This window comes from Tympanuchus pallidicinctus, unplaced genomic scaffold (assembly GCF_026119805.1).
Source record: "Tympanuchus pallidicinctus isolate F22 unplaced genomic scaffold, pur_lepc_1.0 scaffold19, whole genome shotgun sequence".
In the NCBI taxonomy this organism is placed as follows: domain Eukaryota; kingdom Metazoa; phylum Chordata; class Aves; order Galliformes; family Phasianidae; genus Tympanuchus; species Tympanuchus pallidicinctus.
Genome location: NW_026294710.1, coordinates 10,749,507 through 10,764,128, shown reverse-complemented (window position 1 = coordinate 10,764,128; position 14,622 = coordinate 10,749,507). Strand labels below are relative to the sequence as shown.

General features: G+C 48.0%; 1 protein-coding gene and 1 long non-coding RNA gene across 7 annotated transcripts in view; one reads left to right on the top strand and one right to left on the bottom strand.

Annotated features, from left to right (window-relative positions):
- Window positions 1–14,622, bottom strand: part of FRMD4A (FERM domain containing 4A) — a 351,201-nt gene that overhangs the window by 30,204 nt on the left and 306,375 nt on the right. For all 6 annotated transcript variants that reach the window (XM_052681194.1, XM_052681195.1, XM_052681193.1 and 3 more), the window contains exons 12-13: window positions 8,115–8,191; window positions 3,900–4,038 (exon numbers count right to left, since the gene is read on the bottom strand). In XM_052681194.1, coding sequence (XP_052537154.1) covers window positions 3,900–4,038; window positions 8,115–8,191 — 216 coding nt within the window. The remainder of the gene's footprint in view (window positions 1–3,899; window positions 4,039–8,114; window positions 8,192–14,622) is intronic.
- On the top strand, window positions 8,987–14,549 carry LOC128079748 (uncharacterized). Its single transcript, XR_008206305.1, has 2 exons — window positions 8,987–9,326; window positions 9,809–14,549. It is a non-coding gene; the product is annotated as an uncharacterized LOC128079748 (long non-coding RNA).

Below are 14,622 nucleotides of genomic sequence, written 5' to 3'. Positions count from 1 at the left end.
CTGTGTTTCTGAGATTAATTTAAGACTGTAAACAAAGATAGCACTGGGAGAGCCTTGTACTGAAAGCACCCACAGAAGTATTATTATAGTTTGATATTATTGGGTATTTATAAGCTCTGTTATTACCATTCAGAGGTACCTGAATGCCTCACAAGCTTATTTCCACAACGATCCTAAGAACAAAGGATCCCCACTCATTTGAGTGTGAAGGCAGAACCACCTGCCAATATATCACAGCAGATCAGGCAACCAGTACTGACCACCTTAAAGTAATGCTACAACGAGGCAGACACCTTTCATTTCCAGCAGCTCTACTCTAGACTCAGTCCAGGGAGAAGGGTAGAACACTTTTTGCTTCCTGAACTCAGGTTTCTGGTCAAAAATGAGATGCAAGAAGTTTTGTGTACAATGTTCTCCAAATGGCTCTGGAAGAGGAAAGTCACTGCTTTTATCTAACAAGATTTTCTCCTGCTGAGTTTTGATAAGGAGCCTGAGCACGACCTGCTGTCTTGTTGCAATGCCAGATCTTTGGAGACAATGAGTCTTCAGGCTGCTGCTGTCCTGGTGATTTATTCCTTGCTGATGCTTACATGCTGTATAACCCTCTGGCTATGTAGGGTTATGTATACTTTGTGTAACCCCAGGAATAGCCATTGTGGTCAACCCTAACCCCTTATACTGAGTCTCTGCACTGGATGTCTAGGAAAGGCTATAAACCCCAAGTCTGCACAGACAGATCTCGTCCTCCCACTCCATGAGGAGGCAGTTTTCCTGTATTTGTAGACTAATTACAGTCCTGTAGTTTATTTTCACTCCTTTCCAGACTGCAAATTAGTGCACGCTCAGGCCCTACCTGTTTGACCAGGCACTAACCAATATGCCAAGGGAAGGCAATGAAGCTGGATGCTGTGGTCCTGGCCAACATGCTGAGCCAGCATCAGCTGGAAATATGCCCAAAATTGGACAAAGAAATAGCAGGATAAGACCAAAGCCTGACAACCCTAGAGGCTGGGCAGAAGAAAAGCATACCAGAAGACAGCAGACTGGGGATCAGCGGGGCAGTGTGGAGGAACCACAGAGGGTGCAGCCCAAACCTGCTGAAGCTGGTAGGGAATGTGTTAGAGCCGGGCTACTAAGTGGGGACAGAGCATCTCCTGAAGGAAACTGGGTGAACTTTCCACGCTGCTCAATCGCTGCAGCCTTTGCTGCCTCCAGCAGCACCAATCATTGTCAGGTGGTCTCGTGCTTTGGACAGCCACTCATCAATGGCAGAATCAGACCAACAGCTCATTTCATACAGGCCACTGAGCAGCAGCTTGTGCAAGGCCTGTGCAAGACTTTGTACCGACAGCACAATAGCGGAAAGCTAGATTACATCCCATTAGCACTCCCTTGGGCCTTGCAGTCCCTCAAGGCAAAAAAAATTTAAAGCACTTAGTGCAGACCTGCCAAGTCTCATTTGCACAGAGGAGACAAGCTCATTCATGAGTCATCTCAAAGCATGGGGCCAAACTGATCCCCAGTGCTATTCTGACAGGGTCAGAAGGTGAAGGAAAATACATCAGTGAAAAGCAAGAGTAGATGGACACCAGGGATGAATTATATCCTTCTTGCTTGCAGTGATGGGGTTTTGCTGCAGGTGTTTCAGTGGGATTTTCTGAAAGCCTGGGCCCATTTTCTGACAGTTCACTGAGCCAAAGAGCGCCGTGCTTGCAGGAATGTGCTACTGGAAATTTCCATAAAAGGAGACTTTTCAAAGCTTCTGGGCCAAACGTTTGATTGACTCAGTGCAGTCAACAGAGCAAAGACACGGCTTAAAGTCCTGATACATTTGTCTACTGAAAAAAAGAAAGCTGACAGGAGTTCTGCACGCTGACATGTTCACTCAGAAAGCCGGGGATCTTTTCAGACTCTGTGTTACACTTTGACTGCAGAGACATACAGAGCCAGTGGGGAGTGAGACGCTGGGAACTTAGCGAGTTGGCAGCAGTTCAATGCAGCGTGAAGCTGCAAAGAAAGCTGGGACCTCACTTCCTTGCAAAAGGGTCAAAATCCATGTGAGATGATTTTGGTTCATTTCAAAATTAAGTGAATGGCCTTTTCCAGTGGAGCTGTGCAGAAGATCCAAATCCAGCTGGTGCCCAGTTATATGAGCACAGATTTCTAGCTTGCTCCATCCAGTATGTCTTATCACCTGCCACAGAACCTAACCACTGAAGTGAAGGCTCAGTTGAGATCAGTTCCAGCAGGCTTTTTCATCTCAGTTTGTTTTTATTTTTTATTTTTTTTGTCAAAACTATGTGAAATGCCAAGTTTGGACATAAAAGCAAGGAGTATCTAAGTTGTGCTTTGAAGCTGGGAATTCATCTGAAGTGCGGACTGAGATTTAAGGGGAAGCAAACCCACGTGACCTGAAACTCAAATAAACGTTTGCTTGAGCCCCTAAGAGATGAAACAAAGACATTTCACATTGCCTCACTCTAGCAAATGCTTACTGGTATTCAAAAGCAAAGCACACACGGATATAGTGTCCTGAAGTGACCAGAGAGATGAATTGAACACATCACTTAAAATTGATGGATCTATCAATCTTGGCAGTGTCACGTCAAAGATGAGGACAACAGACTGAAACACCAGCTCCCTTAAGAAAAAAGGGACAAAAATATTTGTGTGCCTTAACTTCAAAGCCTCAGCATGACCACTGGGATTATTGTGACAAAGCACTCTGACATAGCAAGAGACATGACAGATTGACAAACGAGGGCTGGTAGGTGGTGCTGTCTGTAGGAGTGTGAGAGAGGGGAGATCAGATTGAAACACAATCTGCCAACAACAAAAGAAGTGACTGAAGGGAAGTCCTGGGCATTTAAAAGACCCTGTTTGTTACCAAAGAAATGGGAGGAGCAGGGAATCTCCTTTTGTTTATTGGTTTCTAGTGACCTAAATACCTTGCAGCTAGATCTGCCAACCCATCTGGCTAAAAGTAAAAAAAAAAATAAACTTCTGTTTGTTTGCCAAGTTTTTTTATTGAGAGCAACAGAGAGAGTAATATATTGCTTTGGTAGTGCTGAGTAGAAATGGGAGACAGAAAACTCTCATCTGCTATTGGGAGAACTTACAATTTTGTCCATGTTCACTGACAGGTACCCATTCAACGAAATATTTATCTTATCTGTCAAGTTTTACAACTGCATGCTCATATGAAGATGGATGTCTGCATGAGAAGTCTCTCTTCTGTCTCAAAGTGATCTTAAAGTGATCAAAGCCATCTCCTGCTGCTCTGGGTATGACTAAAATTACTGCTGATGAAAGGAATTAGAGGGAATACACACACATCCCTTTGGTTTCAAGTTGGTTTCTTCTGTGTATTGAGCACTACAGTATGTATAGCACCACAGTAAGACAGTATCTTGTAAGGCCAGGCTGTCAGCATCCTACCCCTTCATCTGCTGTGAGATTCTATGAAGTGAGAGAAATAAATAACATCCTCTACTCTTCATTTCTGGGAAAATAAAATAGTTAAGGCAAGGGATAGCAAGATGAATTCAGAGGCAGGTGTAGTCTGAAGCTACTCTGAACCACAAAGAAGAACCAGAAGACACTGTGGCAATCATCCAGACAGGGACCCAACCCTATCTGTCTGCAAACTTTGGCTTCTCCAATTTGGCCATAGTTCAGTACAACCTTCCCCTCAAACTTTGCTCCCACAGACACGAATTCATTACAAATTCCTTTAGCCTGGCAAAAGTCAGCACGTATCTTGAGTTATTTTGCCTTGTTTTGATCTCAAGTGGAAATAGAGGGCAGCAGAATGGCCACTTTGACCTTGCTGGGGCCATGAGGAGTTAGAACACCTCACCCCTATAATACATCTATTTCCTCACTTTCAACATGCTTACCTTGCTTTGCTTTCTGTCCAGGTAGAACTGATGTTGACTAATGGCCATAGCCCAGATGGACTTTATCAGTGCTGGACAGGCGTACCACGTATGCACAGCAATGCCACTATGCCCAAAAGTCCTCCTGGTCACAGATGCCCTAAAGAAGAGGAAAGAATGATTTGGGGTTACACAGTGGTTTCTTCAGGTATATTCTGCCACAGAAAACAACCACAGACCTCACAGTGAAAAGCAGTACCTTTACTGAATATACCCTTGCACTGATGGGAAAAATGTTTTGAGATCAGTGGTAAACTGCTACTCAAGTCAAGACAGCCTTTACTTTAAATAGTAAAAGTTACAATGCTCCCAAGTTCTAGCAGTCCCAGGGGAGTCACTAACACCTAGCCAAGCCTGGATGAATCTTGTGTGTGTCACCAGGCGCTGAGACACCCGAGGCCAAGGCCTCACGCCTTCCAGCACCTCTGGCTTTGGATGGCGGGTCTCAAATATTAGGACCCTAATAATTACCAAAAAGCAACAGGATTAGTGGTTGCTTTACAGAATGTGGAAGAAAATCTTGAAAAAACCTTGATTTTCTGTCTTGTAAATGTAAGGATAGGACTTGCTATGTGGTATGGAAAGCTGTGAGGCTCAGAGAGGGCTGCCTGGTGCCCTGGAGAGAAGAATGCTACTCAGCGATTAGCTGAGAGAATATAAAAACAGGAAAAATAAGAGCTAAGTGTTTCCTCTTTGGGACTCCCAATTGTCCTCAAATATTAACAAAAAATACAGGTTAGGTTTCCCCATGCTTTTACAGCTGTACAAAACTACCCGATTATTCTTTCCTATCCCTCAACTCTAACCCTGCCAGCACAGTCCTTGACACCAGCACGCTGCTGGATAAATACCGCACAAGCTCACAGCATCCTCCCTGCAGGCATTCAAGGCCAGGCTGGATGTGGCTCTGGGCAGCCTGGTCTAGTGGTTGGCAACCTTGCCCATGGTAGGGGGATTGAAACTCGATGATCTTTGAGGTCCTTTTCAACCCAGGCTACTCTACGATCTATGGCTACTCTACTTCCATGATCCTGGTCTGTTGAACTCCTCCCACTGAAGGGACACAATGGTGGCTGGAGAAAACCAAGCCCCAAATAAATGAGGTTCTGCTCTCCAGTCTGTTAAGAGTCTTGTGGTTGAATATGATTATGAAATAAATGCGAGTGATGGTACACAGGTTGGGTCAGAAATCACAGAATTATAGAATACCCTGAGTTGGAAGGGATCCGTAAGGATCATCAAGCCCAATTCCTGACTCCACACAGGAACACCCAAAAATCAGACCACAGAAATGTGATACTTTTGTTATGGCCTTTTCCTCAGAGACATGCATTGTGAAAAGAGCTCCAGCATGGGGAGCAGAGCATGCTACAAAGGGATGCCAGCAGGCCCTTTTGAGCAATGCAAATGTGGAGGTGCCAGTGCAGGACAGCCCAGGAGCTCTACTGGGCAGCACGAGAGATGGTTGACTCTTTTCCCAGTGCTCTGAAGTGCCCGAGTCTGCTAAAAAGCAGTGTTTTCCCTGCTGTATCTGCACTCCTCAACTCTTCTCACACATGGCTGTCCAAAACTGGAGGTGAAGGTGGAAGTAAAAAGAAGCTGAGACAGAGCAAAGTCTGAAAGAAAAAGAAAACTGAGTAGAATTGTGAACTGCTGGCCAGGATCTCCTTGGGAAATCGATGAGTTCTTGTGTCAGGGTCTTTTCAGTGCTGCAAAATGTGTTATCGTATCAATTTGCAGAGCCACAAATAGGAGTGAAATCTCTCTGAGCAAACAGCCACAGCCAATGCAAGGGAAATGGGGGTCTCACGTTTCAGCACTATCCTCAGCTCAGCCCTTTCTGTGCTACCCTGTGCCATGCAAACACAGCAGGAAACCTGCTGTTGTAACTGCCGTGAGAAAACCCTCTATGGGTGCAGCAGGATGGAGGCTGATGGCCGTGGTGGTAAGGATGAGAGGCAGGGTTGCCTGACTGCCATTGCTGGACAGCAAACGAAAGCAGCAGTGCTGGGACAAGGTACTCCTGGAACTGAGGCTGGAGAGGGGATTCTGAACGCTCTGTTGATTTAAGGTACACAAAATCACTGCAGCATATTGGCATATAAGGTTCTGAGGCATTCAGGCACATGGGCTGCAGCCTTAATTCTGGTGCCACCTCTTTCAGTCCTTGTTTTGAACTCCCAGAAGCATATTCTTCAAACCATTAATTTTTTCCTTTTAAAAGCAGTGATATATGATGTGTTGTTTTTTTTTTTTCTTTCTGGTATCTCTACATGTTTCCTGTCCAATTTGTAAATCCTGTAAGGAAGTCTGCACACTTGCTCAAAGATGCTGAGTTGCTTTTCACAGCTGGCTCCCAAAAGGAGCCTATGAGAGATGGCTCTTGGGTGCTTTTTCTGTCTTTCATCCACGCATGCCACATGTGCTATGGAATCAACCCCACTAATACAAAAATGCACAACAATCCTCCTTTCTGGGATAAGTAGCTGAGATGAAGAGAGGTTAAGTGGTTTGCACAGGACAGGAAGCCGCAGGCAGAGACAGGGCTCAAAAACATACATTGTGCTGCCCAGCCTTGGCCACAACCATGGAGCTGTGCTTGCTCTCCCATGCCTGTGAGTGTGGCTTTGCTGACTCAGGCTCTGGTTTGGCTACATGGAGAGGAATGCAGAGAGCACTGTGGTGGCTATTCCTCTGCCTCCATACACCAAATACCTCCATACACCAGGAGTCCGTTCCGCTCGGCCAGGAAGCTGACTACAACCTGAGCCGTGCTCCCAGCACACTGCTGCAACGTGGCCGGCTGTAAAACAGCCAGAGTAACAGTATGACATGAATGGAGGTATTCTCTGCCTACAGAAATTGATTGTGAGAAAGACAGACAACAGTTCACAGCGGACAGAGCTTTGTCCTCCTAGTGTTGATTCGGGGAAACAGCGTTGTGGAATAAAAAGCAGAAGCCCTCCAGCGTCATTAATTCCTATCATCCAAATAAACACAAATGACACACGGCTGGAAAGAGAAGTTCCTCTGCGCGGTCACAATTTATGCATGACACAGAGCTGCAAATACCACGACTTGAACGTCGCAGAGCTGACTGCTCTCTCTTGGAATTGCTGCTTACAGGAAGCGGCCAGCTCAGCGTTCAGGGGCTCCGTGCTGCTCACAGCCCACGTTCCTGATGCCTTGCTGCTGACGGACAGTTGGTGGAGGAAGGAGCACACCACCCCCAGCTCCCACTGCTGGAAGGTCTCCCAGAACATTCTCAGCGTTGGGAATTCGCTTTGCTAGATTTCATGCGACTATTTACATGCTTAATATTAAGCAGATGCTTCAAGGCTCTGCTGACCTGGAACTGCAGTCTGGTTTGAGTGGTTACCTGCAGTTTTTGCTTTAAGATAACGCACCTATGGTATGGATACAGGCACTGTTATAGTAGTGTGACCATGGTCACAGAAACTGCATGCAAAATTTCCCTAAAATACAGGTACTACTATACAGATAGGCACAGGAAACAGGTGAAACAGGATCACAGCTGAGCAATCAGCAAAACACAGCAGCACACCAAATCGGTCTGGGAAGAGATTCTGTCAGACCTTTTCATGTCTAATTGAAAAGCAGAATGTCGACTTCAGTGACAATAACTTACAGAGGAATTTGTACACTGGTCACTGTGTGCAGTAACCATCCACTAAGACAAACGAGTAGGTGTGCAGACTGCAGGCACTGAACACAGCACAGTCACTTGAACTCCCTCTCTCCCACTTTAGGTCTCCAAAGTAACAAAAAAGGGTACTGTGCCAAAAAGACTGATGGGCTTGCATCCAGCCTGCCCGTAAACCTCTGGTACGGTGCCATTCCTTTCCGCTGAACTCCTGAATATTTATTTACAAGGGAACGTGCGACTACAAAATCTGGCGCCCATCTCCGAGAGCCACGGCGGAACCCCGGGCTGCATCGCGGGGCCACAAAGGAACGAAGGAGAAAGCACTGCCGGGCTCCGGGGGGGAGACACAGTGGGAGCGTACCCACCCGACACATAGGGAGCGTTCCCTTACTGAAGGGCTCCAGCCTATGGGTTGTTCGGCTACAAAGCGCAGCGAGCCCCAGACCACAACGGGGGATCCCGCCGAGCCCCGCAGCCCCCGGCTCGTCACGGCGCGGCACGGTTCTCACCTGCGCGGATCGTGCACCTCCACCGAGAACTTCTTCTCGCGGAAATAGAGGTTCTCCAGCTGCCTCCATTGGAAGATCTGCCGGGAGAAGGAGGGGGTGAGGCTCCTCCGCGCCAAGCCCTGCCCGCTCCCTGCCCTCCGCCCCGCTCTCTCTCCCGACGCCGCGCCGGGGCTGCCCCGCTCCGCCCGCTCCGCTCCGCCCCGCCCGGCTCGGCCCGGCCCCGCTCCCACCGCACCAGAGCGAATCGGGAGGTGGGACAGACGGGCGCGTCCCTGCCTTCTCAGCTCCTCAGCTTTCACACCTTGCGGATTAACTACAAACATGAAAAAGTTACAGGAAAGCGGGGATTCGCCCGCTTCCTCCTGCTTTCGAGGGTGCTCAGCCGAGCCCTCAGGCTTTTTGCAGCGCACAGAGGCATCGTAAGGCAGCCCGCGGGGCGGCTCACACCTCTGCGCTGCGAGGACTGTAAGGGCACTCAGCGCTCCGCCCTGCCTTTAGCTCGGCTCGCACCGGCACTCGGAAGCGAAGCGGTGTGAGTTTATCTCGGGTGCTGACAGCACTCGTGTTGGCGGTGCCTGGAGGTCGAGCACGGCTGCAGCGTGCCAGCGGGGCTCCGAAGCACGTCGCATTAGTCTTGCCTCCTTGTAGGGATCCTGTTATAGCAGGGGCTTGGACTCGAACCTCAAAAGTCCCTTCCAATCCACGAGGCGCAGAGTGACCCGCTCCCCGATGCCTTCGCTGCTGAGTAAGCGTGGGCAGGTCTCAGGGACTCAGCCCGCCCTCTGAGTGTGCAGCTCCCGGGCACTGGGACGCCGCAGAAGCCGCGTCTCGCTGCCCTTACCCACGCCTTGTGCAGGAGTCCCTGCCTGCCACGCTGCAGCCGCGGGAGGGAGGGAGGGAGGACAGCGTAGAAACAGCAGTAGCACCGCCGTGACTGCGGCCAACGCGCTGCGGGCAGCTCCGCCCACCTCCACATCCTTACAAACAACTGAGCCCAAATTCAGATCCTGCCTTCCAGGCTCTTCATCCCCCGTCTCTCGCTCAGAGCTGGTTACCTCTGCTGGGAGCAGAACCAGCGGAGCCCTCCCTGATTTATGCTCCCTCTCCCACTACGAGCAACTTCTGTCGAGTTCTTGTCCGACCCCCAAGGAAGGAGCTGAGTCCTGCCACGCTGAGATAAGCCGCTTGCCAGTGTCAGCACTCTGGAGATCGGTAAACAGGAGGCGTGATTTGATTTGCACTGATTAAGCTGCTAATGGAGGTGAAATCTAGAAAATAAAGCATGCCACAGCGGGGACACAAAGATTTTCTCCTTGCTAATATCCCAGGGAGTCAGGATTGCAAATTTTTATCGCTGTTGTTGCCTTTTTCCCTTTTACAGATGGATGGAGGGGTGGGGGCCGTGACTGTCTGTGTTCCCTTTGGAGAGCTCGGTGCTCCCAGCTGCCCAGCGGTCTGAGTGCAAGGGAGGAGGAGGCCAAGAGAGATGGGCAGATTGAAGGGCTGGATTTTAAACTCTCCTTAGAAGACTGATTTATTCCTTGCATAGAAAAGCAAATTTCCGCATAGAAGGCGTAATCACAAAATGGAATACAGAAATGCCCATTATTTTACCTACTGAGAGAGGATGGGCTTGGGGTGAAAGGGTTAAGCTGAGAACTGCTATCTGAATGCAGACTCTGTCTCCCCTACAGGCTCTCAGCGCACTTCAGTAGAGCTTCAAAGGCAAGAAAAGGAAGTTTGGGGCCCAAACTCCCACTGACAGCAACAGGGGTCAAGCATGAGACTGCCACGTGGGCCTCCAAAAACATCCCTCCGTGCTTCCAGATGCCCGTCTGTCCGTGGGATGGTAACACAGTGTGTGCAGAAAACGTGTCTGGGGAGCTCTCAGACATGTGGAACACATAAGCATCTAAAAAGCAGCAGTTCACACCCTTTGGAAAATATCCCTCTGTCCCTGTGTCCCCTGTTGTCATTTTGGCATGAAGTTGGAATTTGAAACTCTTTTTCTAAGCTGTTGGCAGCTGTTCTGCTTGGGAGGTTTGTGCAAGAAGCAGGTAGATGAGATAGATGCCTGTGTAACCCGTTCTCCTCTGTCTGGGACTGTCCCCTATGTACTTATCCTGCCCTATTCTGTCCTTTCTGCTAACGAAGCTCACAGTGCTCAGCTCATTAAGTACAGCTACGTTTCCCTCCCATGATTAATTCCAACTGTCCAAACACAGCAGCTCTGGGGGAGCTTTCAGCCAGCCAAGTGCAGGCGCCATGTGCTATTTCTCGTGCCCCGGGGTGCCCCATGTGGCCCTGGCTGCTGCCCCAGGAGGGGGTGAATGCGGCTTTATAGCTCAAGTTTGGGTCTTTTTTTCCATAGCACTACTCTCCAGGACATGTATGTGTGTTTTATCATTGCCATAACTCTCCCTTTGCTGCCCAAATATTATGCTGCAGCCTCCCACTTGTTTTGCCCATATTGATCTGAGAGGTCTCACCCTCTTACACATAGGGAATACAATCTGCAAAAATGTGAATACCCACAAGAAAGTATCTGCTTTCTTACTAGCTGAGCACAACCTCTCAAGAGAAAGAGTGCCTAATTTCTCTTTTCAGCCAGATCTCCTAATGTAAGCAAGCTGTTCCCTTCAACCAGTTGCCTGGCTTACGTATGGTTTCAAATTGATGTAGTTAATTCAGTGACAGATGCACAAGGTGCCATTAGTGGTTCTTAAATGGAAGCATAATTTTTACCCATCAAGATCCTTTTACCATGCTGGTGCTTACAAACTTCACTGGGGGATAAGAGCCACAGCAGTGAGCTGGTCATAATTTCAACACTGTCTTGTGGACATGCAGCTACAACAGAAACATGCAGGCTTTGAAACGCCACTTTTGGGGTTAGATTCAGCCAGAGCATCCAAGTTCATGGCACATTTGCTTTTTCCTACACCGAGGCTGAGTTTGGTTTTGTGTAGGAGTTGCATTATTGAGATGGACAACAGTTCTGTGATTGGCAGTGCATTAGGGGTGACTTAATGTTGAGATGGACAATCATAGGTCTGTCCTTCACGTGACCAAAGGTACATCAAGGCAGGGACAGGGACAGCACATCCCCAAACACACTGGAAATGAGGCTTAGGAGAAAGCCACTCAGTAATACAAGCACAGTTCCCCTGCCCTTTGGAAGCTGCTCTCACTTGCAGCCTGCAGACAAGGGGACAATTAGTGGTGCTTGCGGCAGAGCGAGCTTCTGTGATGTGGTGCTTTGTCCACTGGGATCTCTTCTGAGGTCAGCAGCTCATTTTGGATCATGCAGCGCTGGGCAGCTTTCAGATGGGAACAATTTTTGCTAGTTGCCATCATTACAAGCTGCACATGAGATCATTCAACCTTCAACAGATGCTTAAGGAAGTCTCCCTGAGATTGGCTTCGGAGCACAGCTACACACTCATGCATGCATGCACGTGAATGGCAAAAGGACTGCTGAAGGAGAAAAGCATTATCCTTACTTCCTCCTCCTCTGAGTCAGGGAGTCTGCACTGCGGGCTCTGATTCATCGTGCCAACAGAGCCGGAACCAGAGCTATCATTTGAATTTGCAAGACTGCTTATCAAGCTGCTGACATGCAAGAGGAAACCTGGGGAACAATTGTTCCCCGTGGGACTATGCATACTGTTTGAAATGTCTGGAGTGGGTGGGGGGCTATGATACAGAAAGCACTGCCAGAAATGGCTTTTTTTGCAAAGCTGGCAGCTTACAAAAGGAGCCGGGGATCTGAGTGGTATACGGTGCACTGTGGAGAATTCAGGTGCAAGCTACAGGAATTTTGTCTTTGGAAACCCCTTCCAAGAAGCAGACAAACTCGCCAGGCACCAGATGTTTATGACTAGTTACAAAGGGCTGCAGTCAAAGCCCTTCAGAGGCAAGCTTCTTTTGTGAGCACACTTGTGGTTTGCTAGCTGCTCCCTAATTAAGTTGAGCCTGGAGGAGAGGAGGCCCAGGGATCTGCATCCGTTTCAGCCATATGAGTCTGAAGAAGTTTTTTACCTTTTTTATTGGCTGTGGGGCTGGTTCGGTGGAGTTTGCACACAGCAGGAGGTAGGGTCAGTGTAAGAGCATGTGAGGAATGCCAGAGGCTCCTGATATAGAAGGAAGCGTGTTTTTTGAATGAACATAAAGAAGCCTTTCTGGATTGGTCACTCATGCCATGGGTGACTGGGACTTCACTGACGTGTAGGGAGCTCAGGTAATCTGTGCTAGGCACTGGGCTGTGCTCAGGAAGCCTTGTTTGCACACTCAGAAGAGGAACCGTCCATACATTTGGGAGCTCCTGGCAGTAATGAAGCTGTTGCTGGCTCTTGTGTCACCTTTGGTAGTAACAGAACAGAGAGGGCTGCTGAAAGGCAGCAAAGGTGGTTGGTGCCCATTAATCACCATATCATTGAATCACAGAATGGCTTAGGTTGGAGGGGAGCAAAAAGATCATCTAGCTCCAATCCCCCTGCCATGAGCAGGATTGCCAGCTGCCAGCTCAGGCTGCCCAGGACCCCATCCAGCCTGGCCTTGAGCACTTCCAGGGATGGGGCACCCACAGCTTCTCTGGGCAGCTGTGCCAGTGCCTCACCACCCTCTGAGTAAAAAATTTCTTCCTAATGCCTAGCTGAAATCTTCCCTCTTTTAGTTTAAAGTCATTCCCCCTTGTCCTATCACTATCAGACCATGCAACAAGTCAGTCCCACTCCTGCTTGTAAGCTCCTTCAAGGACTAGAAGGTTGCTTTGAGAGCCAGATGTAAATGCCCAAGTACGTGGTGTCTTTTTCCTTTTTCTACGTGTATGTTTTGCCCTGAAGAACCTGAGATAAGGCAGAAGTAAAGTGAGTTACTCAGCAATGCACATGCTCTTGGTAGTTTCAGATATCAAACCTGGTAGCTGTTTCCAATCAATTCATCTGCAGAAGTCTATGGAGGATCTATCTGCTGTTTTTCTGCTGTCTTTGGTGACCAAAGGGGAGCTACTAATGAAATGAAGCCAGACGTTTCTCAGAGTTGCTTAGTGGCAAGAAAAGATGCAAAAAGCAGAGATTGCAGGAACAGAAATTCTAACCAGATATATGAAGAAAAAACAAAAACACTCTACAGTCAGTACTGTAGAGCTGTGAGTAACCTGACCTGACTTTGAAGCTGACCTAACTCATAGCAGGAGGTTGAGCTCTTTGTCCTGTGTTTTTCTTTGATTCTAAGCATCTAATAAATGACCAGCTGTGATTGCTCTTGGTCTCACATGGCATCTGCCAGCCCTTCCAGCTTCGCAGCTTCTTGAATGATTAATTCCTTGTTAAATCATAGTATGCAGAAGGAGCAGTCATCCCTCTGAATGCATGGACTACCACCTTAGCACCTAGATGACTGGGTGCTCTGAGAGGCTTCTAGGAAAGGCAAGGAAATATGGAGTCCCTTCACTCACCTATGCTATGGGCAAGAGTCACAACCCTGGATGACATCCTGGTAACAAATCTGGCACTGAACAATAAAACCAAACAATGGCAGTATTTTCACACAGCTTGCACGAGTGCAGCTACAAACCCCCAAGTCTTTTGTTGTTCACTTTAAAGATGAAACAAACACAACAAAAAAATTCCTCTGTGGATATCTGATTTCCTCCTCTGAACAAACCAGCAACCAAAATTGTAGGGGCTGAGTTATGTGGGAGGTCAGGGTGGAGGTTATAAGCAGTCCCTTTCTGGCTTTAAACTACAAAAATCACAGCTCTACCAAAGTCAGTGACAGTTTTGTCCCTGTTGTTTCAGTGGGGCTATGGTTTTCATGCATGGGTTTGTGTTCTGCCTCAAGCCAATCCTGCTCGCATCAATCATATCTCTGTCAAACTAGTTAGTTAGAAAGAACGAAGAAGGATTTGATCCAGGCAGCACCAACTCAGCTTAAACAAATGGGATCTTGTTTCAGGGACAGATTTACTAAGAGATTTCCATGGGCTGTCACCTGTGAATTAGCCTGACCCTGTGCTAAGGGTGCCCCACAGGTCATGAGATGAGGATGCTGCTGCACTGTAACTTAGCCCTCTATCCTGCCATGCCTTCCATTCATTCCTGTATTTCAATCAGTTTGGGACTTTTTTTTTTCCTTCCTAGAACAATAAAAAAAAAAAAAATTACAAGGTTTCTCGTGTGATCTGATGTGGGAAAAAAAACAACCATCAATGATCTTCCCAGAGGCTTGCTGTCCTCCCTTTCCCCATGGAATGAGAGAGTGGCTTGGCTAAGCAGGACTTTTGGTGGTCTGTCAACAACCCCAGCTCACTATCTAATTACTTCCCCTTTGGCTGCAGGGCTCTTTTTCTGCCTAACAAACAGTTTCTAGTTCAGTTTGAGATCATTCTTGCTGTGCGCTGATCCCATGGGACCACACCCCACCAACAAATGTTTCTAGCTTGACCAAACAGAAATTGCATTTGTATCTATATAATCACCACTGTGCATTTATTTCCATTATGAAG